Source organism: Dipteris shenzhenensis, chromosome 31 (genome assembly GCF_047967505.1).
Source record: "Dipteris shenzhenensis isolate YYH24624 ecotype China chromosome 31, Dip_SZ_1.0, whole genome shotgun sequence".
Lineage (NCBI taxonomy): Eukaryota > Viridiplantae > Streptophyta > Polypodiopsida > Gleicheniales > Dipteridaceae > Dipteris > Dipteris shenzhenensis.
In genome coordinates this window covers 28,663,705-28,691,514 of record NC_141626.1, presented here as the reverse complement: position 1 = coordinate 28,691,514, position 27,810 = coordinate 28,663,705, and the positions used below count along the sequence as shown (strand labels likewise).

The 27,810-nt window shown below is 44.2% G+C and overlaps 1 protein-coding gene across 1 annotated transcript in view; it reads right to left on the bottom strand.

Moving 5' to 3' along the window:
- The window catches only part of LOC147881301 (casein kinase 1-like protein 12), a 33,949-nt gene extending 13,157 nt beyond the window's left edge, over positions 1-20,792 (bottom strand). Inside the window, exons 1-4 of the mRNA XM_087402250.1 lie at positions 20,253-20,792; positions 19,980-20,020; positions 13,679-13,748; positions 2,942-3,090 (exon numbers count right to left, since the gene is read on the bottom strand). Of these exons, the coding sequence (XP_087258376.1) occupies positions 2,942-3,090; positions 13,679-13,748; positions 19,980-20,020; positions 20,253-20,328 (336 nt within the window). The 5' untranslated portion in view covers positions 20,329-20,792. The remainder of the gene's footprint in view (positions 1-2,941; positions 3,091-13,678; positions 13,749-19,979; positions 20,021-20,252) is intronic.
- Positions 20,793-27,810: the final 7,018 nt, after the last annotated feature.

The following is a 27,810-nucleotide window of genomic DNA, read 5'->3' as shown; positions in this document are numbered from 1 at the left end:
AGATTGGTTGCCAAGGGATTTAAGCAGGAGAAGGGCATTGATTTTGATGAGATTTTTTCCCCTGTAGTCAAGATGACTACTTTGAGAGCAGTGTTGGCTCTTGTTGCTCATGCTGACATGGATTTATGTCAGATGGATGTGAAGACAGCTTTTCTTCACGGAGATCTCCATGATGAGATCTATATGAGTCAGCCAGAGGGATATGCTGTTAAAGGGAAAGAGCAGCTTGTGTGTAAGCTCAAAAGGAGCTTGTATGGACTCAAGCAGGCACCAAGAGAATGGTACAAGAAGTTTGATGCATTCATGCAGTCCCAAGGGTATCATAGGTGTGAGACCGATCATTGCTTGTACACCAAACGGGCAAAGGATGGCAGTTTGATGCTACTCATTCTATATGTGGATGACATGCTTATTGCCAGTAAATCTCAGCATGAGATTAGTGCTTTGAAGAAACAACTGCATAAGTCTTTTGACATGAAAGACTTGGGTGATGCAAATCATATTCTTGGCATGCGTATTACTCGTGACAGGTCCAAGGGACTTTTGTTTCTGTCACAGAAAGAGTACATTGACAAAGTACTGCAGAGATTTAAAATGGAGGGGGGGAAGTCCATTAGTACCCCGTTGCCTCCACATTTAAAACTCAGCAGTAAGGACAGCCCCAGATCAGATGATGATAAGGCTGAAATGGCCAAGGTTCCGTATGCATCTGCAGTTGGATCTTTGATGTATGCCATGGTTGCCACTCGTCCGGATATTGCCTTTGCGGTGGGAGTCATCAGCAGGTATATGGCAAATCCAGGCAAGCAGCATTGGGAAGCAGTGAAAGGTGTCTTGAGGTATCTCAAAGGTACCAAAGACTTGTGCATATGCTATGGTAGGCAGGATGCATTGGTGCATGGTTTTACAGATTCAGACTATGCAGGGAATGCAGATAACCGGAAGTCTACTACCGGTTATATTTTTACATTTGCAGGAGGTGCTATATCATGGGTGTCTCGGTTGCAGAAATGCGTTGCACTATCAACCACAGAAGCTGAATATGTTGCAGCCACTGAGGCTTGCAAGGAAGCAATATGGCTTACTCGGCTGGTGGGAGATTTGGGCATTACAGGCGATATGCCAGTTCTGCATTGTGATAGTCAGAGTGCTATCATGTTGGCAAAGAATCCGGTCTTTCATCAGAAGACCAAGCACATAGAAGTGAAATATCATTTCATCAGGGAGGTACTGGAAGACAAGCGTCTTGAGCTTGTGAAAGTACATACTGATGATAATCCTGCAGATTTGCTAACTAAGAGCTTGCCTACAGAGCGGTTTGCACATTGCCGCCACATCATGGGATTAGGATGAGACCATTCTTACTTTATGGTCTTGTATACAGTAACTGTATATTGCTGTATTTTTATTCTTTTCTCCCCTTTAGGCACATTGGCCTTTAGGTGGGAGGTTGTTGGGGTAAAGGCACATTGCCTACCCTTATATTAAAGAATTAAAGTTAGGACACCTATGACTGTCTTAAGACAGTCATAGGGTAAACCTAATCCTAATAAAACTTAAGTGAGTTTGTGGTGTGACTCACTCATCTCTTCACACCCGCAATAGTGTGTCTCTCACTCTCACTCTCTTGCTCTCTTCCCACTTTACTTCCCTCTCAATGACTAGCCACCCTATACACATGCCTTTTAGATAGTAGGCCACAGAGAGGAGGAGTGGACCAATTTTGAGAAACTATAGGTCATCATGATATCTCGCACAATCCAAGGGAAGAGGTACACTCTACACGACATTACCTTTCTAGGCCATCTCATCATCTATGAAGTTTGCGAATGGAGTTGAGGAATGTTGGGATGCACAAGTCTCCACATGGTTCCATTCATGGAACATGCACATTCATCATCTACCACCATATTGGTTGACATAGCAAGAGATTTATCAAAACTTTCAGGGTGATCTATGACAAATATAGATCCATCGGACATGGATATCTCCCTTATGAGCAAGATTGGCCTTCTAGCAAGAGCATTTCCTTCATATAAGCAACCCAGTTACTGAGATTTGGAGGAGGTCTCAGCCTTTCTACCCATTGATGCACATATGTGAGCATGGTCATTAACTACCTTGACCAAAGATGTGCCGCACTCTTTGTACACGAGGTCACCCAAATCAAGTCTAGACTCATGAGATCCACCATGGGAGACGGCCATAGCAAGAGATCACAATATTGTTCACAGTCATAACACTAACTTTTCCCACCCTCCCTCCCTCCTCTACAGTCATCTCTCTCTCTCTCTCTCTCTCTCTCTCTCTCTCTCTCTCTCTCTCTCTCACACACACACACACACACACACACACACAAATATAGCAAGGGAAGCAAAGCCCAAAAAGGTAATGAAACACAATTATCAACGGTAATTACACTAATACAAAGAATAATCCCAAGGCAAGCTCAATTGCTAGCACTTTATCCAAAGACATCCATCCATGTTACATGCACAAAGCTTGGAAAAACAAGAGAGTAAAAATGGAAAAAAGTATTACTTCAAACAACTTATAACTAGAAATAAATGACATGAAAAGCAACACATGAACATGGCAAATGTGAATGCTAATCCATCCCCCTTAATTTAAGGGACATACTACGAAGGCCAAAGTAGGTTTGACATAATGGATCACAAAATGCATATTTATATGCAATGCTTATACTATCATCACAAGAGTCTTTCAAAAATATTATTACCAACTAACCACATTATAGGCATACAACTTGAGAAAGAGCGATCAAAAAACTTATTTGCACATTCAAATACACTAGGGGAAGGAAAGCCCTAAAACATAATGCTAAACTCTTTTCAAGCTAAGGACCAAATAGAATTGCATCCCACTAAACAACAATTGAATGAAAATTAAGATCAACTGCAAGGAAATGCGAGAAACGGACCATCTGGTCGGCAAGCATGAGAACCGTCTTCAGAGAAAATTTTCGACTACAGAAAGTGAACAAATCCTCAAGACTTGGACCCAACAAATCCAGTACGAGCACATTGTAATCTCCTTCCACACCACACCATCTTATATTTGGAATGCCAGCTGCAAATACAAGGAGTAAGACAACTTAGACTTGTTTTAAAATCTCAGACCTAGACATAGAATATGACCATGTGGACTTGGAAAAGCCCGTTGCAACCAGAGTGAGAACATTTTATTACACCAAATACCTTAATCAAAAACTTTATTAGAATCCTCATGGCACACTCACGCATCCTAATAAAAACTTGCCCATTCACTGTGTTGTGATATTACTAGGATATATTTTTGCATTTAGAGGTTAACCTCCAAAACAACTCATTAATTTATTAAAGGCATTTACACCTTATGCAAATTCTCTTTAAAGATTTAACTAGAGACTCTCGAATCTCATTAAGACTTCTACAAAGCATTTTCTTGTTTGTTGATAAGAGGGAACACTCGAAAATACTCTTGAATTTAAATGTTTATAGAGTCTTGTAATATACATATTATTAATGGAACACCTCTCATAATTGGTTGCCGTTACAGCTTCCCTGGCTGCTCCCGCTGCCCGTCCCCCCCCCCGCCATCTTCCTCCTCCCTCCAAACTTCTTCTACCTCCTCCTTCCCCCGACTTCTCTTGCCTCAATCCCTGCCTCCACTCCACCTCCTTCTCCCGACATCTCCTGCCTCTCCTCGGACTTCCTCCCGCCGCCGCCGTCGCCTCCCTTCCTACCTCCCCCTCCGCCTCCTTCCCTGCCATCTTCTCCACTTCCCCCTCCGCTTCCTTCCCCTCCCCCCTCCGCCTCATATCTCCCCTTTTCTGCCTCCCTCCCTACTCCCCTTCCATCTCCTTCCCTTCCACTTCCTCCATGCCTCCTTCCCCTTCTCCGCCTCCTTCTCCGCCCCCCTTCTCCACCTCCTTCTCCGCCTCCTTCCTCACATCCAAATCTCGCCCTCCTTCTCCGCTTCCCTCCTAGCCCTCCCCTCTCTCGTTCTTTCCTTCTCTCTACTCCCATTTCCTTTTCAAAGGATCTCTTTGCAGCCATTCATCCCTTTCTCGTCTCACCCTCGGGCCTTAGGTGTGTGTTCGGTTTTGGGTAGCACGGCTTCTTAGAGGCGCCTCTTTCTTCAAGGGCTCTCCTTAGCCTTCTTGGGGTGAGGCAGCTTCCATGCCCACTATTCAAGTGGCTCTTTGTTTCTTTTTTCCTTCCTCACAGCAAACTTTTTTTGTGTTTGTTCAAAAAAAGAAAATCTTGGTGATGGCCAAAGAGGCTCTATGGCAGCACCCTTGAATCCCACACCCGTTAAGGTTATCCTTTCTCCAACTGACAAGAAACAGGTGCAACATGTGGTCCAGTCACTTCAGGACAAAGCAGTTGTGCGCAAAATTGTGGGCCTCACTCCCACAAGGAGACGGGTGAGAGAGTGGATCTAGGCGAGCTTGGCACTAGAAGGAGACCACATCCAAGAGGTCACCATCTACTGAAGAGGCGTCCTCCTCCTCTAGCTAAGCTCTCATGCTACCGCCTTGACACTGGTGAAGCAGAGCCCCATCCTCCTTGGCCCGCATTTGGTGTATCTTTTCCTTGGTATCATGGCTTCACAGTGGATGACATGGACACGACACACCATGTTCCCCGATTCCTAGTGAAGCTCCGCTTCCTGTGGCTTCCAAAGGAATACAGAGCCATCCTTCCCTCCATTGGTAGAGCGTTTGGCACAATGCTAGAGTCCCCGCCAAATTCAGCAGCTTCAATGGTAGCAGATGACAGGGTCCCTAGGATCAGATTGGTGGTTAAGAGCCCGGAGTCCCTCCCAGAGTTGATCCTCCTGGAGACCCTCGAGGGGGGTAAACCACCCTCGTGGTCAGAGATAGACTCCTCCCCCCCCCCCCCCCACCCCACAGGCCAGGGCTCAGCACCCCCTCAGACAGGAACAGTAAGGGTCTCAAACCCCCTGGGTGACACCTTCAGAGAGAGTGGACCTAGGTAGGTAAAAAGAAAATGAAACAAAGCAAGTTGGCTCAAAAGCACTATAGGCAATAGGCAATGGACTAGATGCAAAGAGAGAGAGAGAGAGAGAGAGAGGGAGAGAGAGAGAGAGTCGAGAGGCATCCGCAGAGGAGAAGCTGCAGGAGCCCTTGGTTGGAGACCCTCCCCCCACCAACAGGGTTCACGGTTCAGCCAAGTGATCCTCCATTAGTGGAGACACAGCAACCACAGTCACCCTTGCGTCAACATCATGCCTCAAGAGACTCTATTCCCTCCCGCCCCCCTCCCAGCTCCCCCCACCCCCTCCTCCTCCCCTTGCAACTCCTACCATGGTCATCTTGACCACCCGCCCCCCTCCCCTCGCCTCCCCCCCTACCCCTACTCCATCCGCCCCGCCCTCCCCAACCATAGCAACTTCTTCAGCCTCCCCCCCTTCCCACCCCCCTATCGGACCTACCTCGGCTCCCCTGTCAGTAGACAAGCAGGAGGTGTCTCCTTTTCCAAGATGCCAGCAACAAAGCGGAGCACTTGGGAGCAGTTCATCTTCACGATCAGTGGCAGAGACTCATTGAGAGAGCTAGCGTTCAGCAAGATCCCTGGCAACCTTCTCTTCTCATTTGGCCAGAGGCAACATGATGGATTGCTTGAGATGCTGGGTCGCTTCTATGTCGAGGACTAGGCACTCCACAGAGGTGGCTCTACAGGGATTCTAGTAGGCACCACGATGTCAGACCACTCTCTGACGGTATTATACCTAGAGCAGCCCCGCCGTGGTCTTCCCCAAAAGGGGATCCGCATTCCAGAGGACCTACTGCGGGATGAGGAGATTCAGCTGGTTATTGCAGAGATTCGGCAACAGCTTGAGTCAGTACCCTGCGAGGGTTGGGCTTTGTGGGTGACAAATGCGATTCAGAGGAGTAGCGAGGAGTTGCAGTCTCACGACCTTAGACGAATAAGGGCTCTTCGGGAGTGCGAGTGTGCACTGCGACGAGACCTCGCCTTCATAGAGAGGCTCACGTAACAGGACCCAAGATCCTAGTGGCTTAGTGATAGATATGAGAGTGCGCACCTTGAGCTCCAGGACACAGAGGTTCAACAGGCTGAGTTTTCCTTCCACTCCACCCGAGCCCACTAGGTTCAGCAAGGGGATAGGATGACAAAGCAATTTTTTCATACCATTGGACCTCGATCGACAGCATGTAGCTACAATGATTACGGGATCCGCAGGGCATCTTGCACACTAATCCACAAGAGATTCTTGAGCTGACCACGGATTTCTACAGCTAGCTCTTTCAAGCAAAGAGGGTGACTCCAGCTTGCCTTGTGGCCCGTGAGTTAGTTCCGGACCATGTTCGGACAGTAGTCTAGAGGGAGTTGTGTAAAAGACTCGAGGGGCTTTGGGAATCCCTCAAGGCCCTTCCAACCTGGAAGTGTCCGCGAGAAGATAGCCTTGAATCTCGCCTTCTTTCGTAACTTCTAGAAGATCATTGCCAACACTTTCTGCTCATCCTGCCAAAAGATATTCAACACAAGTTCCCTTCCTCAGTCCTCAAGCAGGGGGGTAGATTTGTTTGATCCTGAAAGGGGGAGATAGGTCAAACATCCGACAGTGAACACCAATCATCCGGCTGGACACCACATACAAGATCCTTGCTAAGGTCGTGAGTTTGCAATTGCGGCCTCATCTCACCGACATCATCCATGATACACAGACTCGCTTTATACAGGAGCAAAGCATTCTGGACAACGTCTTCACATTCTAGGAGGCTGTGGATTGGGCCAAGAAGGAGTCACAGCCCTTGGCCATCCTTCTCTTGGATTTTGAGAAGGCTTACGACAAGGTAGAGTGGTCTTTCCTGGAGGGCACCATGCAGAGGTTTGGTTTCTTAGACAGATGGATTAGAGGAGTCTCTGTACTCTATGCGGGGAGCTCTAGTCAGATGATTATAGGTGGACACACGGACGAGGCCTTTTCTCTCTCACGCTCGGTCCGCCAGGACTGTCCCCTAGCTCCCTTTCTTTGCCTTTTGTAGCGAAGGCATGGGCTACTACTTGAGATCGCACGTGGCGGGCCTCACAGGGTCGAGGCTCCCAATTAGACGGGAGGAGTTGTTGGATTCCAAGTTTGCAGATGACACCGCCTTGTATGTAGAGGGCACCACAATGAGCTCGGAGAGAGTCCGAGGGGCCAAACAGTGAGATAGCTCGAGGTATCGATATTACAGCAGAGCATCAAATCGCCCCGGTTCTTGAGAGTGTTCAACGCAAGCTTCTCTACTGGAGCTCGGCCAAACTCTCCCTAGCAGGCCGTGCCTTAGTAGCAAACCAGGTCCTTGCCACAGCCTGGTACATTGCCTCCTACTGGTGTTTTCACATAGGGTGCATTGGACAGCTCCGACATTTGGTTCGAAATTTCCTTTGGGCAGGATCGGACGACACAAGTAGACGCGGGGTGGAGGGGTGGGGTAGTGTCACTGGAGTTCTTGAGATGATCCCTCACTGCCTCTGGAGCTGTTGTAGCGCAGTGAGAATATGAATGGGAGCCCTCAGGATTATAACCCGCATGCAGAGCCTTCAAAGGGATTACCCCAGGGATACAAGGTTAGAGCATTAAGAGGATAGAGCTCCATGAGGCGGTCCCTCTTGATAGCTTGGATCCTAATTCCCCTTACATATGAATTAGTTGCTATTTAAGGTGGCAAATGCTAAAACCTAGTAGTTGGGATCAATGACCTACCAAGGTAGTGAAAATGATGCTAGTTTTTAGTTGGGGTATTGAAAAAAAATAAAACAAACGTTTGTATAGAAAAAGGGATCATTTTAAAGCCTTATGATTTACTGACAAGGGGTTTTACCCCTTGAACAAAAGTGATGTTTAGGGTTTTCAAAGAGTGCATCCCCCCCCCTACCGAAAAACAAGAGTGGCAAATGCTAAAACCTAGCGATTGGGGTCAGCTGCTAAAGAAGCGGGAGGGAATGTTGCATGTATGGTCCTCCAATCATACCTTTACCCACCATAAGGGTTGAGCTTACCCTTACCTATGGAATTTATATGCAAATCTTGACCATGGGTCGACGTTACCATAATGAAAATTAGACCATGCATCTTTAATCCATTGCATTGATGGTAGGAGTATAAAATGCAACTACTATGGGCGTCTATATATGTAACAAGAATGTTTCTATGAATTTCCACGACAAGTAATTGATAATATAAATCTTCTATATGCTCTAAATAGATATAGACAATGAGATCATAGCCATAGCCCTAGTAAGGGCAAGGAATTTGATATCAAAGAGCTATTTTCTTCCAAAGGCAAGCCAAAAGCTAGAAGGAAAAGCACTTGTTTAATGCTGCATTAAACATGTGCCAAGGCTTTGGGAGACACAAATAGCCTAACTTGCCAATGGACACATTTATGAGAAATCGAACCCTTGATAATTCACATAATTACATGCGTATGAATGATTAAGGAAAAGTTGAAGTTGAAGAAAAACCCTTTGTTTTTGCGAAGTGAAGACTAAACCCTTCCAGTGGGGAGAAACTAGACACCCAGTTCACCAAACCCAATCGGATGGGACCCAAGTCCATCTAGTTTGATTGGATGGAAACTAAACCCATCTAATTTGAATCCATGACTTTTCCCACCACCACAATGGAAAGTAGTGGTTTTGACCACCAAATCGTGGGCCATCAACTTCAGTGCTAAAGTAAATAGGATGAACTACCTAGCTAGACAAATTTGTGAGCTAATCGATGAGTCATCCAAATGGGTAATACACCTTTGTGAGCCAACTACTAGTTGGATATAGCTAATAATACTAATTACCAGCTAGGATTAAGAAAGTCAATTCGGTTATCCAAAACCATGGTTTTACAGGACCGTGTTCCACACCATGGGGACCAAAACCATGTTCCACAAACTTGTGGGATCTCAACTAGTGGGCTAACTAAGAAGCTAGCTAAATTCACATATAAAAGAAGGCATCCCCATTGAATTGGACGATACTCCACCCATTCCAATGCATCCATATGCATTCTTTCTAGGATATGTGAATCTACTACTAGATTCCTAAAAAACATTTCAGATTCTCTCTTTTCTTCCCCCCTTCAAAAATAATCATAGGGGACCCTGGACCTGTAGAATACCAAGGCCTGGAAAGGAGAGATATGGGTGGAAGCCTAGTCAAGTACGCAACTCCGCTTCTTCATGTCCATCAGACATGAGTGATGAGGAAACTTGCTACTTTGCAGCTCTTCCTTGCTTGTGGGCACCCCTTCCTAGCACTTTTCCATAAAGTGCTACAAGCCCATATGCTCCCTACAACTTCTTCGTGGGCATCCCTTCTTTCACCATACGAGCTTCATGTTGCGAGCTTTTTGTAGCTTGGCACGCGTCCACGCACGCATGTACACACACACATATATGTGCATACATGTATAATCGAGGCACCCCAGTGGGAGAGGGCGAATAAAGGAGAAGCTCTTGAGGAGGAGCTTCACACATTTTGGAGCTCAAAGAAGACTAGAGCAAAGAAAGCTTCAGAGACGAAGCTATTGCTGAGAGGAGGTTAACAGATATTTGTCAAGGCTGCTTGATGGTCATAAAACCTGCAGAAAACACAGAGAAAAGTTCCCGAAGAATTGTGCTCCAAGTACACAATAGAGCTTGGAACAAAGCCAAAAGAAAGCTTGTAGAGGCAGCTCGCAGAAGTAGCAGCTTGAAGTAGAGTCACGAACGTCAAATTGTGTAAGGGCCATCTATGGACAAAAGATCTCACAAGAAGCTCAATCGAGCAGTTGATGCCAAGAGGGTGGACAATTTTCTCTCCATGTACCTCCAAATTCCACATGTACCAAGAAGCTTTTTTGTTAAGTGCAACTATTTAGCAACGGAGGGAATGTCACAAACTTGTACTTCTCCCAAAAAATAAAGAGAAATCTTTTATTGACCTTGGTCAAAGAATGTTAACTTCGGTCAATTAGAACAAGTTTCATCTTCCTTTGCATTGCATTGCATTGCATTGGTTAAAAGAATATTGTGGGGACGCCCACAAGGGGCTAGGATTAGTCCAAAGAGCTAGAATGCATGCATTTGGCTAACCTCTAATGGGTTGAAGTGTTAGATATTGTTTGTGCAAGGAGCAGCACTTTGGAGAGTGCTAAATTCCCCACTTCTTTAATTTATGGCCCTTAGTCATGTGTGCTAGCTCTCTCCTCTTCTCCAACATTCTCTCACTATAGCAACTTCTTTTCTCAGCCCCATCATTGAGTTTCTTGCTAGCTGTACGGAGTTTCCGGCCTCCAAATGGACTCTTTCTACAAGTGCGATTTGATCCAAAGTATTACGGATTACCTCCCCTTGCTCCAAATTGAATTCTAGCCATTTATAGGATGTGTTTTCCCAAGTGCGAATTAACCTGAGAGCTGCAGTTGGACTACGGGAGTTGAGTATGAGGTTTGGTTAAGGTTTCACTAGACAAGTTTTGGGTAGAAGCAATTTGCACATTGGCTTATTAGTTAAACCAGTCCCTATTAATGCTTTACATGATATGAAACTAGAGGAAGCATGGAGTGGACATAAGCCAAATGTCCAGCATCTCAAAGTGTGTGGATCAACTACCTATATTCATGTGTCGAAGGACAAGAGAGGTAAGTTTTATATATCTTTGTAAGACTAGAATAAGTCCAATCATACAAATTTAGAGGTAAGTTTTATGCCAAAAGTGAGAAGTGTATATACCTAGATGAATCCAAGAAAATTCCCAAACTCATCCTCTAAAAACAACATAGTGCAGTTTAAATCTCACGATAGTCACTCATAAGATTAAAAACCATAAACTCCATCAAGCATAGCAGGGACTAGCTACTATGACATCCCCACTGACGTCATCAACACCCAACAATGGGTGTAGACCATAGTATAAAAATATGCTCTCACACATACAAATCCACACACCCACACATACTTGAGCATCCTTTTATACAAAGTCTTCGTACTAAGTTTCTGTCGACACTCCGGAGGTGAAGGGTAGACTCAGCTATGACGAAGGCTAGCACTAAAGAAGAAGGCTAATCAAAAAGTAGTCCAAATCTCTTCATTCAAGCTACAACTGCTTGTGAAGTCTAAATGATTTCATTTTAGTCTCTCCCAAACGAGCATCTAGATCTAGCTGATAGGGCAACGCACCATTTAAGATAGAAAGTTTTATACCAGAAGTGAGAAGTGTATTTTGTTGGGTATGCATAGGAACATAAAGCTTATTAGTTGTACAATCATGCGACTAACAAAATATTTGCTTCCCGGGATGTGATGTTTGATGTGCACGTGAAGCAAGTTGCCGTCATCATAATGAGAAATCTGATGGAAGAGCAAACAAACAAGTCAAAGATCAAAATTGCAAACATCCATAGAATGTGGAATATTTAATGACATGAGTAGGAGCAGTCAATGGAATGGGGGAGCATCTCCTAGGTATTGTACAAATGCTCATCCAGAGAAAGCATCTCATGGTAAGCATAACCAAGAAGCCACATCATCAAGCAAATGCCAATATGTACAAAGAAATTGGTGGATGAAGGAGGGCATTGTCAAGGTCGTTAAGCCTAGAAGACTGCAAATAGTTTAAAAGTTCTTATTTGTTGTGTGACACAAGTCAAAGAACCTATCAACTTTCAAGAGGCAATAGAATTGAAGGAATGGGTTGATGCCATGGAAGAAGAGAATAATGGCATTTTGAAAAAAGAAGCTTGGAAGTTGGTGAAACCGGCCAAGCGAAAGAATGTCATTCGTTGCAAATGAGTCAAACTGCCATACTTCAGAACTTGATAGGAGTGTAGACAAGTATAAGGCAAGATTGGTAATAAAAGGATATGCTCAACAAGAGGGCATTGAGTATGAGGAGAGCTTCCCACTGGTCACAAGGATGGAGACAATATGTTCATAAAATGTATGTCAAGTCTACATTCCTTAAAGGAGAACTGCAAGAAGGGTTGTATATGTGACAGCCAGATTGATATATGGGAAAAGGATCTATGGACTTGGTGTGCAGATTGAAGAAAATACTTTATAGTCTCAAGCAACCCCCATAAGCTTGGTATAGTAAGATTTACGCATATTTCAGACAGTAAGGGTTCACAAAATTGAACTTTATCCTAGAGTGAATGTGAAAGAAATGCAGACGCTCTCACTTGTTGCACCCCATGTGCTCATCATAGTAAGCAGTAACAACGAGTTGATCAAGGCAGTCAACATCAATCATCGCAAGGAGTTTGATTGGGATTCTTCGTGTTGAGGTAGAACAAACAAAGATACATTGACCTCTAAGAGACATTCTTGATGAATAGATGCATTGACTCTATGAAACAAAGATACATTCTTCGTGAGAGACAAAGATACATTGACTCTGGAAAACAAAGATACATTCTGGGTGTTGGATGGCATACGTCTAAGAGAACTATTAAGACCAGGCACAACATGCAGAAGTTGAAAGTGCACCTCTTTCAAATCTTGCACTATACCGACAAACGGTTGGTTGACTCATCTATTTGATGACATCGACACAGCCAGATATTAGCTATACAGTAGGCCTTGTTAGCCAGCTCATGGCAAAGTCGTGAGTCCACAATTGAAATGGAAAGAAGCAGGTTTTCAGATAGCTTAGTGGGATAGCCAGCCATAGGCTGGCATATCTCAAATGGATCCCATATGTAGAGCCACAGCTTGAGGAGTTCTATGATGCAGATGGGAGGTAGCAAGTCTATTTCAGGATATACATTCATGCTGAATTCTCGCGTGTTCTTAGTCTCACAAAGAAGCAAGCAATCGTGGCATTGGCTTCGGAAGCTCTTGGGACCTTGATGCAGTCCAAGATGTTGCTGATAATGGAAGTGCCATTGCTTTGGCAAAAGAATCCAAATCATCTCTCTCTCTCTCTCTCTCTCTCTCTCTCTCTCTCTCTCTCTCTCTCACACACATCTGCAAAATCAGATGATCTCAAGGTAGAGAAGGGTAGATGGGCAAGACCCAGGATCCCCAAAGAGGAAAGAACCTGCAAAATTTGCCCCACAGTGGATGTAGAAAATGAACCTGAAATGTAGAGCCTACGCACACATCACAGAAGGCTATGGGGACAACAGAGAAAGTTAAAAACCTGTTGGAGCAGCCAGCCAGAAAGCTAAGAAGCTACTTGAAAGAGATTCTAGAACATCGCAACAAGGTGCTGGATCTAGCACACAAGCTAGCCCAACAACAAGTACTCAATACATGATAAAGTTGTAATACTTTCTCTCACTGGATGTAAAGGATCAATATTAGCTAATAGTGATCACCAGTCCCATAGATCTTGAATGGTCTCACGTGGACTTAAATACAATCATATCATCTCTCTCTCTCTCTCTCTCTCTCCCCCCCCCCCCCACACACACACACACAGACACACACACATAATCCGTAGACAATCAAGACTTAGTACCCAATACGCACATCAATCTTGCTTTCTTCTTTGCATAGGCATAGGCCAAGAATTGAACCAATTTCATAAGAAATGCAAATGCTAGAGACACAATCACAATCAAGCCACCTAATCACTCAAGCATATAACTCACTTGACAAAGTAGAAACATAAAGAAATTGTAAATATTGTGGACAAAGCATCAAGAAAAGAGAGCATACTTCCCCCTTGCAAAATCCTATATAATTTAGACTCGTACAACAACTGGGGGTGCTTGGTCTTCACACTTTCCTGTCAAAAAAAAAAAAAAAACATCAATGTAAATATTTCGGATACCATTCGTGCATGTTGATAGAATTGTCAATACTAATAACATGCCATTGCTCAACATTGGCTAGAATATCAACATCGCAATTTGGATCCCTTCAAATATTTCAACACAACAACTTTTATTACTAAGATCCAAAATAGGAAAATAAAAAGTAACAACACGCCCACCTAACCCACTAACTAATGACCTTTAACGTTCAATTTTTTCCTAAATTGGTGATCTAGCAACAAACAGATTTACTACTATAGAACTTTAGAAAGAGAATCATAAAGAGAATGAGTCTTAAAAATGACTCTATATTCACTTTAACAATTTTAGAAGTCTTCAAAATTGTGAAATACCATTTCTACTATATAAGAGGAAGCATGTAGGCCTCCCATATAGCAGTACCTTTAATGTCATCTGCTAACCAAAGAGACAATGCCCAAGCATCACACTGTGATAAATTCTAATCCAACTTCTTTCCTTAGGGTGTACTACTACAAATGTGCAGACAGTAATCCAACAATGCTCAAGAGAGAGAGTAGAAACGTAATATATATTTGTCCAAGATGGACAAAAATCATATGTAAAAAATGGGGCAGTGTACCACCCTCTCTTCTTCAAGGTGCTGACTAGATGCGGACCCATGTGGCTCCCAAAATGTTCTCCTACCTCCTCGTGGCACCTTTGGTGAGGCACAAGGTCTCTTGATCCCATCTTCTTTTGCCACTGTGTAGGCAGCCCCTTGATGAAGCCTGTTGCTGCTGTTCTAGACCTCCCTTGCCGCAGTAGTGGCAGCCCAAACTGAGCACAAGAACCCTGGAACAACGAAATAAGAATGCCCCAAGGATGGGGCCCTTTTATAGGCTTGAACCCCAGCCAACCTGCCCAACATCTGTGAGTTGGCCAACCAGTTCAGAGACGGGTCCAACCTGTTCAAGCAATGTTTTACTGCCCGACCTGGCCACATGGAAGCCTACCACTGGCCCACCTCCATCCACGACTGTTCCTGGCTCATATTGCATCTATTACCTGGTCCAACCCAGGCATACATCTGCCGTGTGGAAGATCTGCTCCAGCCCTTGTGGATCTGCACTTCTCTGACCTGCTGATTCACCTCTACCAGCTTCAAACAGCCTCTTCCAGATGCTCCTGACTGTCACGTGGCTTCCCTGTTCCAGTCGCCTCTGTCAGATACTATTTTGACCTGTTCTTGAGCTCTGTTGCAGCCCCGAACAGAACATTCAGTTGCTTCTATAGTCCCGCACTCTTTTCTTCTCCAGGCACCTGCTCCGTACCTGCAGCTGGTGCTGTACCATCTGTTGTACCTCCTGTACCTGTTGTACCTGCTGCTCCTGCTGCCATACAACCCAGAGTACATTCTGTACCTACTCAGGTAGGCGCCAACCCTCTAGTACTTTTTCTTGCTGCCCCAAGCAAAACCTCATCTAGCATCCCTGTCTGCTGTCCATGTGGCAGCCATCAGGCTGCCCACATGGCAGCCTCAGTCCATCCCCCTACAGGTTTATCTTCTACCTAATTACATGGTGACGCGTCAACCCCCTGAGCTCTCCAACCCTGTTAATCCAACATACAGCACACTTGCCTTTAGTCAAATCACACAACTCCCAAGTGTCATTCTGATGAATTGAGTCTAGCTCAGATTTCATAGCATCCATCCAATATTTGCTCTCAAAATGGCATCGTTGTGACACAACGATCAACAACCTCAGAATGCCATAATTCAGATGCCCAAAGCGCTCATGCCACATATGAGTGTTTGCAACCACGCAGTGTCTGTCTCCCTGTCATAGGCATCAAGTCTATATAGACCCCTAGACAATTTTCCGATGACGACAATGTTATTGCCAGTTCTCAAATCATAGACGGCAAAGTAGTAGCCATCAAAGACAACTTTATATCCGGATGTAGCAATGGCTGAAATGGATATGAGATTCTTTGTATTCCTTGGACGGCAAAGTAGTAGCCATCAAAAACATCCTGATCAGAAATAGGATCACCTGATGCTACAGTAAGCTCACCTTGGCCAATGCCCTTCACAACATAAGATGCATTATTGGCACAAGTCACAGTGCCCCCTTGGGTGCATCATGCAAATAAAGAAACAACTTCTTGCAAGAAGTAGTGTGCTTAGAAGCACCAATGTCAAAATACCTAGTGCTGAATGCATCAGAAACAGTCATGCATGAATCATAAATAGAAGGATTGTAATGGCATTAACCATGAAAGCCCAATCATGATGAGTAACATTGGCTCATTCATCCTTCTCATGGGAAAATGAAGCATCCATAACTACAAGGCTAGACTACTTCTGCTTGTTCTGTGATTCTATGTGCTTTCGGCATTCAGAAATATCATGACTTGGTTTCCTACACAAGCTGCATCTCTTGTTTTTCTTATGTGCATTCTTGTTGGCATTCGAAGTACTATCACAATTGTGCATATGTTTTCCACACGCCTTTATATATACCTAGATGAATCCAGGAACATTCCCAAACTCATCCTCTAAAAACTCACAAGCCTTTGTTATTTTCACATTACCCTTATGATGGGAAGCAAATGCATGCTGACTTGCAATTGAGGCATTCCGAATAGCACAGCGTTACTCTTCCTGCAACAAACTAAGTGACTATCTGATTATAATGGTTGTGATTGCCCATGGCCACCAACCTCAATATGGTCGCAAACCCTTGAGATGAGTCAAGAAGTCCACTAAGTGTCATGGACACAGTTTGACTATCTGGCACAACCTCATCAATGTTGGCTGACTGTTCCTTGATCTTTGTCAGAGAAGCATCCATGCTTTCCCCTCATCCATCTTCAAAGCATCTAACTGCTTCCGCACATATGAAACCCTAGCTTCGTTGTGAATCTGATACAAAGAGGCTAACTTATCCCAAGCATCCTTTGCGATTCTGCAAGACCTGATACAAAGAGGCTAACTTATCTCAAGCATCCTTTGAATTCTGCAAGACCTGATGTGAGGGATTATCATCCTCTTAACTATGAATGAGCTTGAGCATCTCTGCCACAAAATCAAAGGCTTTTCAAAAGTCCACAGAGCAACAATAAAAACTCTATCTCTAGTGATGGTCCTACTCTATGAGGGTTCTAAGACGGAAGATAAGATCCTCGTCTGACTCCTGTATGTCCAGTAACTCGCATGCCCATGCTCTCAGTGTTTATACAAAGTCTTCGTCCTAAGTTTCTGTCGGCACTCCGGAGGTGAAGGGCAAACTCAGCCATGATGAAGGCTAGCACTCTCCTTGTGCACTTCTCTATTTATCTCTAGTGCTTGAATTGATAAGCCAACAAGCAAGAGCATATTGCACTCAAAAGTGAGCTAATTCATGATGCAAGCAATTCTTGTCAGATGCTAAGACTCCTAGACTCACAAATGTTTGCCTCCTCCCACATGCCTCTTTCCTACTTTAATCAAGACTCACAAAATCCACTATGTATTATTGCTAAGTATGTATAAATGGTAATAGATAGGAGTAAGCCATTGTGTATACCTTTGTAAGACTAGAATAAGTCCAATCATACAAATTTAGATTTTTTGTTGTTCTAAAGATCAAAAATCTACACAGAAAATAAAAGTAAAAATGTAAGAGAAGAAAAAAAAGGTAAATAAAAACTTTTATGAAAAACAAAAGGAAGACATACTTAGCAAGCAAAGCAAAACTTATGTCGTCATCAGTGCCCAAGCATAAGCAGCTATACTGGGTTTCTAAAGACCCGCGGAGCCATTGTGTCCTATGTAAAAAGTAAAAACGCACTCATTGACAAGTACGACCACAGAATATGACAGATGAGTGGAAGTGAAAGTTAGTGGGAATAGTAGAGAGAGAAGCCACAATCAAGGAGAGTAAGATGCAAAGAGAATGTGCAGAGTACAATAATAAAAGAAAATGCTATGTGGCAGCCCACACTACAAAGCACCCCCAAATAACATGAGATCCAACTAACTCTAGCTTACTCTCAAAACTCGTGGAAATTCAGCCACATCCAATTTCCCTCACTACAAAAACACATAACATGCCATTTCTTTAGTGTAGCACAGTAATTATAACAAACTACGTTCCCATTGTCTAAAGTTTCAACTAACACTCAAAAGCCACAAGATAGTATAACTACTAGAGGGCAGCTACTCTAGTCACATGGTAAAACAATCGTATAATTCAGGTGTTCACCACCAAGCACTAATTTCTCACTCACACTACATCAATGTATAATCATCACTATGTGAAATAATGCTCAAGGAGCACACTTCATAGACAATGCAAGGAAATGGCATTTCTTCCGCCTTACCCTTGCAAAGCCTACCAGACTGCCATGCCGATTGCTTGTGTGGCACAAGTAACGTATTTCTGCCTTCCCTGATGGTCTTAACGAAATGACACCATCATCCAAGAAGACCAAGACAAACTTTCCAAACACTGTTAGAAGTAATCATGAAGAGCTCACTGAGATGTTTCTCAATCCAATACAGTGTGATCATGAGCTCAAAAAACCCAAAACAAGCCTTGAAATCTGACCTTTAGGTGGCACCTCCTCATGAATGCACCTAATGATAAAAATCAGTTTCTGGTTTCATTGATGAAGATTATCTTGACGTGCTCATCAAAGGAGTCGTCATGAATCAATTTAGTGCCACGCACTATATGTGAAATTCCCTAATGGTCTTAACGAAATGACACCATCATCCAAGAAGACCAAGACAAACTTTCCAAACACTGTTAGAAGTAATCATGAAGAGCTCACAGAGATGTTTCTCAATCCAATACAGTGTGATCATGAACTCAAAAAACCCAAAACAAGCCTTGAAATCTGACCTTTAGGTGGCACCTCCTCATGAATGCACCTAATAATAAAAATCAGTTTCTGGTTTCATTGATGAAGATGATCTTGACGCGCTCGTCAAAGGAGTCGTCATGAATCGATTTAGTACCCTGCACTATATGTGAAATTCCAATGTTATGTCTAGCCCCCTGGGCAGCCAGAGTGTGGAATACAATTTCCCTCCCAAGCTCAGTAGGATGGACCGCCAAATTGCATGCCAAACTAAACCTCTATTTAGGTCGACAGCTGGCTTCTCAGGCTGCTTCTCAGGCTGCCTTTGGATGTTCGTGTGGAACCAAACAAGGTGCCTATTATTCGTCAGCTCTGCTATTGAAAGGACTGACAAAAATAAGCCTTCAATTCACGATCACTTAATGTATCGAGCAGAAAGCAATTGGCATTAACTTGAGAATACACAATCGTGTTTAAACCAGCCTTCGCAGCTTGACACATCTGGTGAAGTAGATTCAGCTATGAGTTCTCTTGGTCTGGGCAGGCACCATCCCACACAATAACGAAGAGTATAATTGTTCCAAAGACACAAATCATTGTAAGCAGCCTTCGCGGTGAGTCTTGCAACACAGTCCATGTTAAAACATTTGACACTCCCCTGCAGAATCTCCGCAGACTGCCTTGAAGAATCACATCCATGGCCTAGAGGGTTCAGAAACTGTAAAGATGATTTTCTGTACTTGCAAAAAACTAATTAATGAAAAAAGTCTTGCTCTCTGAACTGAATGTAGGCCCTGCCCGTTCTATGACCAGATACAACATTCTTTCGCAGGCACTGAAGTGTATCTGAGTGAAAATTAGCATTTCATGCCCTCCAGCATAACTTTAAGATTTTAAAAGCCACAGAAAAAGAGAAGTTTTCATTGACAGGTAGGACAAAATTAAGGGGGGGACTGAAAATAAGATTGTTCTGCTTGTTCTTTCCATGGTTAATTGCACACGTGCTTTAAGCTACGCAAGGGCAGCTCCAGCTCAGCTACCAATCAAAAACATAAGGCAATCAACGTGCAACTCTTCTGCAGAACATAAACAGGATGTTTGAATGCATCGATGAATAGCTAGCCAAGAGTTACAAAAACCATGAACAGAAACTCACCCAGCCTTGGCAGATGAAAACATGCAGAAAACAATCTAAAGTTAAGGCCAACACACAGAAATAACGGCTGTGTGGACTAGTATTTAGAAGTCAACCGGCTCAGACCCCGTGGAAGGCAAACACAAAATCGCATGAACAAAGGTACCAGAAACTCCAAGATTAAATGAATTCCTGGGTAACCTAGTATAATGGGTGCCAAAGCAAACCAAAAGCCTTTGGAAGAAGGAAGACAAATTACCAGCTTAATGCCAACTTCTTCATTCGATTGTACGTTTGTACCTGAATATCCCGAGCACACGTTCGTAAGAATACGTTGTGCATCAATACCATACGGAAGACTATTTACAAACTGAAACTTGAAAGCCCGTGGCCCGCAAATTCAAGTTTTACCGTACACATTTTGCATATGCAAGTGTTCAAATGCACGACCGTTATTTCAAAACGGCATATGGTTACGGACGCGGGTTCCACATCCGATCCTGAAACAAGCGGGAGCAGCAGAAGCATTTACCGAGATAGATCTCTCCAAAGGATCCGCTGCCGATTTTGCGCCCGAGCCTGTACTTATTGCCGACCTGAGGCTCCATGGATCGAGGGAGGGGAGAGCTGGACCCTAAATCTGCAGGGGCCTAAATCTGTACAACTGCTGGGGGGCAGAGACAAAATATATATATATAATATATACAAAAAGGAGGAGCGGAAGGATCCGGGGGCGGATTGAGGCGAATTACGGGAGGGAAAGGGGAGGGAAAGGGGGGGGGGGGGGGGGGGATCAAGGGGAGGCAAAATGCGGGGGGAGGGGGGAAGGGGAAGAGGAGAAGGGAGGTGAGGGGGAGTCCATGGGGGGGGAGATCTGGCTATGGAGAAGGGGGAGAGGCCATGGGGAAGGAGGGAGGGGGAGAGACAGAGAGGGAGGATGGCTATGGCGGAAATGAAGAATCAGAAGAGGAGACGACAAGGTGCTTCCACACACATATCGAAAAATTACGAAGCAACCAAACAAAATAAACAAGATGGTGATGATGATGATGATGATGAAGCTCCTCACATAAAAGGACGAAAAAGAAGAGGTCAAGACGAGTCTTCCTTGCCCTTACCCTTCCCCTCGCTACTAGTAGTGTCGCTGCGCACCCTCGGTGGCACTCAGTGCGGATGCCGCGGCCGCTCGGTCATAGGGCTGCTTGCCTCCCTTGGCCCCGGCCCTCGTTCGATCCCCAATCGAGGTATAGGCAGGGCGGGTTGCCCCTCAATAGCCTCACATCGGATGTCTGCATGGTTGGGTGTGTTTTTTTTTTTGTTCCTTTTTTTAAGTGTAGCGTGGGCTTGTGTGTCCACAAATATGTGGCTACATGCAAAAAACAGGTGCCCAAACCCACCATCGCCCATCCACAACTAACATCTCGCTCTGCTGACAACAATATTCTAACCCTTGCCAGCAGCAAACGACAAGGCACCCACCCTACACCACATAGGCATCTTCTCCCTCTCGTACAGTAAATGTACTTCTTTTCATTCTTATGGTTTCCACCCGATGTGTAATGACACATCCCCTATCACATTCTTGCTTGGCAAGCATTGGGGCGCTGTGTACCAGCCCTCAAAACGTTATGTCCCTTACACGACCTTTTCTCTCCAACCCCCAAACTGACCCATGCTCCAAAACCATGTTGCCTCATTCCAATGCTTTTGTCGTCACGCTTGGGACACCACATTAATTCAACAAACCTACACGTGTAGTCTGGCGACTAAAAGACGCACCTTCACCGCTTGTGTTTTTGCCTCCTTGTGTTACTTAATGGTTCCATGACTGACGTCATTCAAAACCACCATCAAGTTCACTTCCCGTCCAAGCTTGACATGGGCAATGCTTAGTCAACCTTGTGGGAGGCAGGGCCTCGGCTTCAATTTGAGATAACCCAAGCATGATAATGGGAAATGGGGTGGATCAAATTGGCAAGATCACCACTCTCATGGTGCAAGGAAAGTGTGTTTGTGGGAGACGGTGTAAACAATTGTAGCAAGAGATGGTTCAAACAATTATGGCAAGAGATCGGGTAAAGTAATGGTAGTGAGACCATTGACAAGAACTCTCTGTGGGGTCATTGAGAGAGTTTTGGTGTATGGAGTGTCTTGATTTAAAACTACTATATTGAAAAGGAAGTAAGAGTTAGGAGGATACGTTGAGATGGTATTTTGTGATGATCTTCTCATACATAGAATTGTGTGGAATTAGTCTTAGTTCAATTTCATCATTTTTCCATGCTTAAATGTAAGACCACACCACAAAGAGCTTTGCCCACTGCCATCCAAACGGTTTGATCCGGCCCTTTCAACTTGAAGTTGTCATGGGACCCAACCAATCCCTCTTCCTATCTACCCACGCTCCCCTTTTAAATGCCTCATCCTATTAGGACATACACTTGCTTTCATGTGTGAGAAGGCCCATATTGGCACAAGCATACACAATGGGAACAACCCCCCCCCTCCTCTTTGCTCATGCTTGCATGCATGACATGCCACAAAAATTTATGTCTACCATCCATTATCCATATTGATTTAGTTCTCCAATAGTATAAAATATGATAAATCAATCATAGATAACTATGTTTGTCTAGATAAATCAATCAGAGATACCTATGTTTATCTATTTATTTTTTTATTAATTTGTCTATTTACATGCTTTAAGGGCTTTTAATGAAAATTCTACTTAATCCTCCATATGTAGAGTTTACTCTTGTAAGGTGAAAAACATGAAACGTGTCCATTCAATGTTTTCCTCAATCCTTGTAGAATTCACCACTCCATTTGATAGGCCGTATAGTTGGCCTACATCATAGCTTTATGTCATATTCAAATGTTGTAAAGCTCCAAGGAATGTCTTTCCTTTATCATGGCATAACTCATAAGTAATTTATAAGTGATCTTTTAATAGGGGAACCCCACCAAAGAGATCCTCCATTTGTTATATAATTTAAGAGGTCCCTCACGTTTATTGGGAGGATAGGTTACATGACCACGATGCATTAAAATTATAAACACAATTTCAATGACCGTTTACAAGTACTAGACGTGACAAGGAGGAAAAAAGAAAAGGCACTTCCAATAAAGGCTTGTGCATGGTTGTGGTACAAGTATTTTTTGAAATTTGCATTTTGTGATGGCACTGATTGTTCATTTTTTGAAGTCACCTATTACCACCAACCAACAAATCAATCAAACAAATGTATAACGTGCAAAATTTTGTACAACATTTCAAGTAAAGTACAATCAAAGTTGCCTATATAAAAGCTCTCTCAATACCAATCTTTTAAATGGGATGACCCACTCCTTTCAGGGATTCTTCGCTTTAAATCTCCCTTCCAAAATTCTAGAGCATCTCATGTACCTAGATTTTGGCAAGTTGGGTAAACATGAAGAAGTCTCATGTTTTAAATACCTTATAGTTTGAGTTGATCATAGCCTTAAGTCTCTAACTAGAGCACTATTCTCTAGCCAAGTCTTCAACTAGAACATTGTTCTCTAGCCAAGTCTTCACTAGAGCAATGTCCTCTAGCCAAATTAACTTTAAGATGGAAGAGAAACTCTAAACATAAAATTAGGCTATTAAATGCATTGCTTGTGTGAAAACCAAATATTCCAATAATATTTAGCTTGTACTTTAATAAGCCACCATCATTACATTTACTACATGCCTCCTCTTTGAAGAATAATGTAGAAACCACTTCGACTTTTTCCACTCTATCCAAATTTGTTACAATCTAATATTTTCTATTGTATCAAATATCTATTGAAGCCCTCCCTTAGACTTTAAATAGACTTACCATAGTAGATTCGAGTATTGGATACAATGATGATAGTGGTAAAATGGAAATTGTTAGATATCAATGCTCCACTCTCGTGTGACTATGCAGGAACCAGCTAACTCTACTTGTAAGCCCCCCATATGAGGAGAAGGCATTTGAGTAGCTCGGTCATCTGGTAGGTCCTGGTTTGGACACTAGATGGGGGCCATGTGTGGCCTGATGGCTGAACGGCTTCAAATAGAGTTGGCACACTGCCAACTAGGCTACATGCAAGTGCGGGAAGGCATCCCATGACTAATCACATTGAGGGTAGATGGAGCATTTCTCGGGGCAGCCCACTCGTTTGGAGCCCCAGATGATCCCGGATGGCTCTGGGCCGAACAGACACCGTAGGTAAGTTGCTCCATTTTGTGCACCAGTTCTATCGTGTGGTCAGTGGCCTATTTCAGGACCGACGATCATTTTGGGCAGACTGGGTCGGTCACCCAATTGGCTCTAACCGACTACTTGTGGTGGCTATATAAGAGCAAGCCTATAGCAACCCTGATTTCTTAGCATCCAGCCTCCGTCTTCTATTGTTTCCAGCTTGCCATCGAAGCTTCTTTCACAAGACCGCACGGCTAGGAGGCAGCGCCATCTATTGTATCAGTTCTACAGTAATCAAATTTTTGATTCTCCACACTATTTGCTTTTCGCTCTTGCATATGAGATCCTGTTATCTGTTGAGCATAGACGTTGTATTGTTTTCTTACATAGTATCAGAGCATGGACTCTAGCAAGAAGATTTGGTAGTGTGTTTCTGTTTGCAAGCAGATTGTGAGAGATGGCCCAGCCCGCAAGACTGTGAATCCCACCGTTCGGCGAAAGCGAAAAGTTAGACGGCTCTAACTATCCACTCTGGAAATTCAAGATGAAGACCATCCTAAGCGCATACGAGATTTGGGATACTGCTACTAGGGTGCATTCCCGAGACCGAATCCGGCCAATGCAGCACAATAGATAGTACCAACTACGGATGAGATTCTTGCATGGACAAGCAGAAATGCAGATGCGATGTGTTCTATTGTCTGCAGTGTAAGTGATTTTGTCATGGCGTTAATTCAACATGTCACCACAGTGGAGGAGGCATGGACGGTCTTGAAAGATCAGTACGAGACCATGAAGCAGATGCGGATTCAGAATCTGGAGACTCAACTCGCGAACGAGAAACTGTTTGAGTCTGAAATGGCAGAGAAGTTCATCACTAGGGTGAAGAATCTGTGCGATCAGATGACTGCGATTGCCATCACCATCACCAACGAGAATCTAGCATGGAGGTGCATACGGATTCTCCCACCAAAGTACGACGGTCTTGTTACGGTGCTAAATACGCAGAATAGAAATCCGCCCCTCAACTTTGAGGATTTCAGCGTAATGCTTCTAGAGGAGGAGATGCGTCAAAAGATAAGGACAGGAGAAGATTCGGCTTCTACGCTGGATCAAAGAAAGGTAAGGGTAAGGATTCTTGTAACCCATCTTCTTCTGATGATAAAAAGAGAAAGAAGAAGATCAAGTGCTTCTATTGCAACAAGGCAGGGCACAAGCAGAATGAGTGCCCAAAGATGATTGCAAATGAGAAGAATGGAGTAAAGAAAGAGTCCAGCAACAGCGCGCAGGCAGTACCAGTAGAGCTGTTCGTAGCAATTGAGGAGATTTGCACGGAGGCAATTCATGTACTTGCAGATGAACCTTGGATCATTGACAGTGGTGCATCGCGCCACATGACCAATCGCAAGGATTGGTATACCTCTCTACAGCCGGTAGGGAATGACATCCTAGTAGCACTCGGCAATGATGCAAAATGTCTAGCAAAAGGAAAAGGTACGATTGCTCTCAAGTCAGATGGAGTTGTAAAACAGTTGTCTGTTTCTGCGATCACAGATCGGGACCTCAAAGTTCACTTCGATAAGAATGGCGCATAGATTTTGGATCTTCAAGGGAAGGTCATTGGTAAAGGTACACGGCGCAACAACATCTACGAACTCTCAGCTTTCAGTGCTCGAGCGGATGTGAAGAACACAAACTGTGGCATGAGAGGTTTGGTCATCTAAACCTTAGTTCTTTAAAGGAGATGGATAAAAGTGGAATGATTGCAGACCTACCAGAAATTGCAAATCTCTGCCCGATGTATGTGAGGCTTGCATGATGGGCAAGCAACATCGGCATCCCTTTCCTAAAGAGGCCAGCAGGGCAAAGGCTCCTCTAGAGCTCGTTCACACGGACCTTTGCGGAAAGATGGAGACGGAAGCTTTGGGTGGTTCCCACTACTTCATGACGCTGATCGATGACTACAGTAGAAGGATATGGATATACTTCCTGAAGACTAAAGACGAGGCTTTTAGTAAGTTCAAGGAATGGCATGTAATGGTCGAGAAAGAATCGGGGAGGAAGGTGAAGAAGTTGAGATCAGACAGAGGTGGAGAGTTCACATCAAGTGAATTCGAAAGTTACTGCAAAAGTCACGGGATCAAGAGGCAGAAACCCCCGCCACATACATCACAGCAAAATGGAGTAGCAGAACGCAAGATGCGCGTCATCTGGGAAATGGGCAGGAGTATGATGAAAGGGAAAGATTTGCCAAAGACTTCCTGGGCTAAAGCATGTAACACAGTAGTTTACATTCTGAATCGTAGCTACACGAAACCAATGAATGGGATGACTCCACTGCAAGCCTTTTCTAGTAAGAAACCTTCAGCTGCACATTTCAGAGTTTTTGGATGTGACTGTTTTGTGCATGTCCCTGATGCTAACAGGACCAAATGGGAACCGAAGAGCCGAAAGTGTATTTTCTTGGGCTATAGTGAAGAGGCGAAGGGTTACCATCTCTATAACCCTGTTACCAAGAAGGTAATTGTAAGTCGCGATGTGGTCTTCTCAGAACAGCCGCATCAATTGGAGGAGGATGCTTCCTTCCCAAACAACCAGGACCAGGATATCCATCCAGTACCACCACCAACAGCAGACCGAACTCCCCCAACCGTGCTTGGGAGGATTCAAGATAAAGAAGAGGAAGAAGAGCCTGCAGAACCACAACAACAACGGCCATTCCCGTGGGTAAAGAAGCTTTTGGATGGCAGAGAACCTCCAGCCATTGAGGAGGAACCATCCGAACACCGCCGGTCCAAGAGATTAGAGGAGCAAAGAAGGGCGCAGGAACACTTGGTCAAGTACGCTTTGATGACAGAGGTGATCCATGTTGAAAAACCCAAGTGTCTTGAAGAGGCACAGGGTGATGATAGGTGGATGGAGGCTATGCAGTCGGAGTATGGCTCCATAATGAAGAACAACACTTGGGACCTTATGGATCGACCACCAAAACGCAAGGTAATCGGCACCAAGTGGGTGTACAAGACCAAGTACAAGTCCGACGGCACGTTGGATAAGTACAAGGCTCGGCTCATGGCAAAAGGATTCGCACAGGTACATGGTTTTGATTATCAGGATACTTTTGCTCCCATAGCTCGACTAACCACAATTCGCAGTGTTTTGGCTTTAGCAGCCCAGGGAAGTTGGCCCGTGTTTCAGATGGATCTAAAATCTACCTCTCTGAATGGAGATCTCAAGGAGGAGGTATACGTGGAACAACCACCAGGTTTTGAGATCCCCGGTTCAGAAGGTAAAGTCTGTAAATTGAAGAAGGCACTTTACGGGCTGAAACAGGCCCCACGAGCATGGTACCAGTGAATTGATGCCTACTTTCTGCAAAACAGGTTCAGGAGGAGTCCATCTGATGCAAATTTATATATCTTCAGAGAAGGAGGCAAGTGTATGATCGTGGTCCTTTATGTGGACGACCTTGTCATAACAGGGAACCATGAAAAGAAGATCTCGCAGACAAAGCATTTGCTAGGAAGAGAGTTTGAAATGATAGACCTCGAACTGATGCATTTTTGTTTGGGGATTGAAGTTTGGCAAGAGCCAAAACAAATCTTCATTTCACAGCTAAAGTATGCAGGAGAGATACTGAAGGCATTTGGCATGGCTGAGTGCAGGACAGTTGGTACCCCTATGGAGGTTGACGTGAAGCTCTCAAATGAGGATTCATCACCACTGGTGAACGACGAAGTGAAGTACAGAAGGCTTGTGGGCAGCTTGATTTACTTGTGCAACATGCGGCCGGACATCAGTTTTGCGAATGGTGGACTAAGCAAGTTTTCCAATAAGCCCCGAGAGAACCATTGGAGGGCAAGGATGCGGGTGCTGAAATACATCAAAGGCACACTTGAT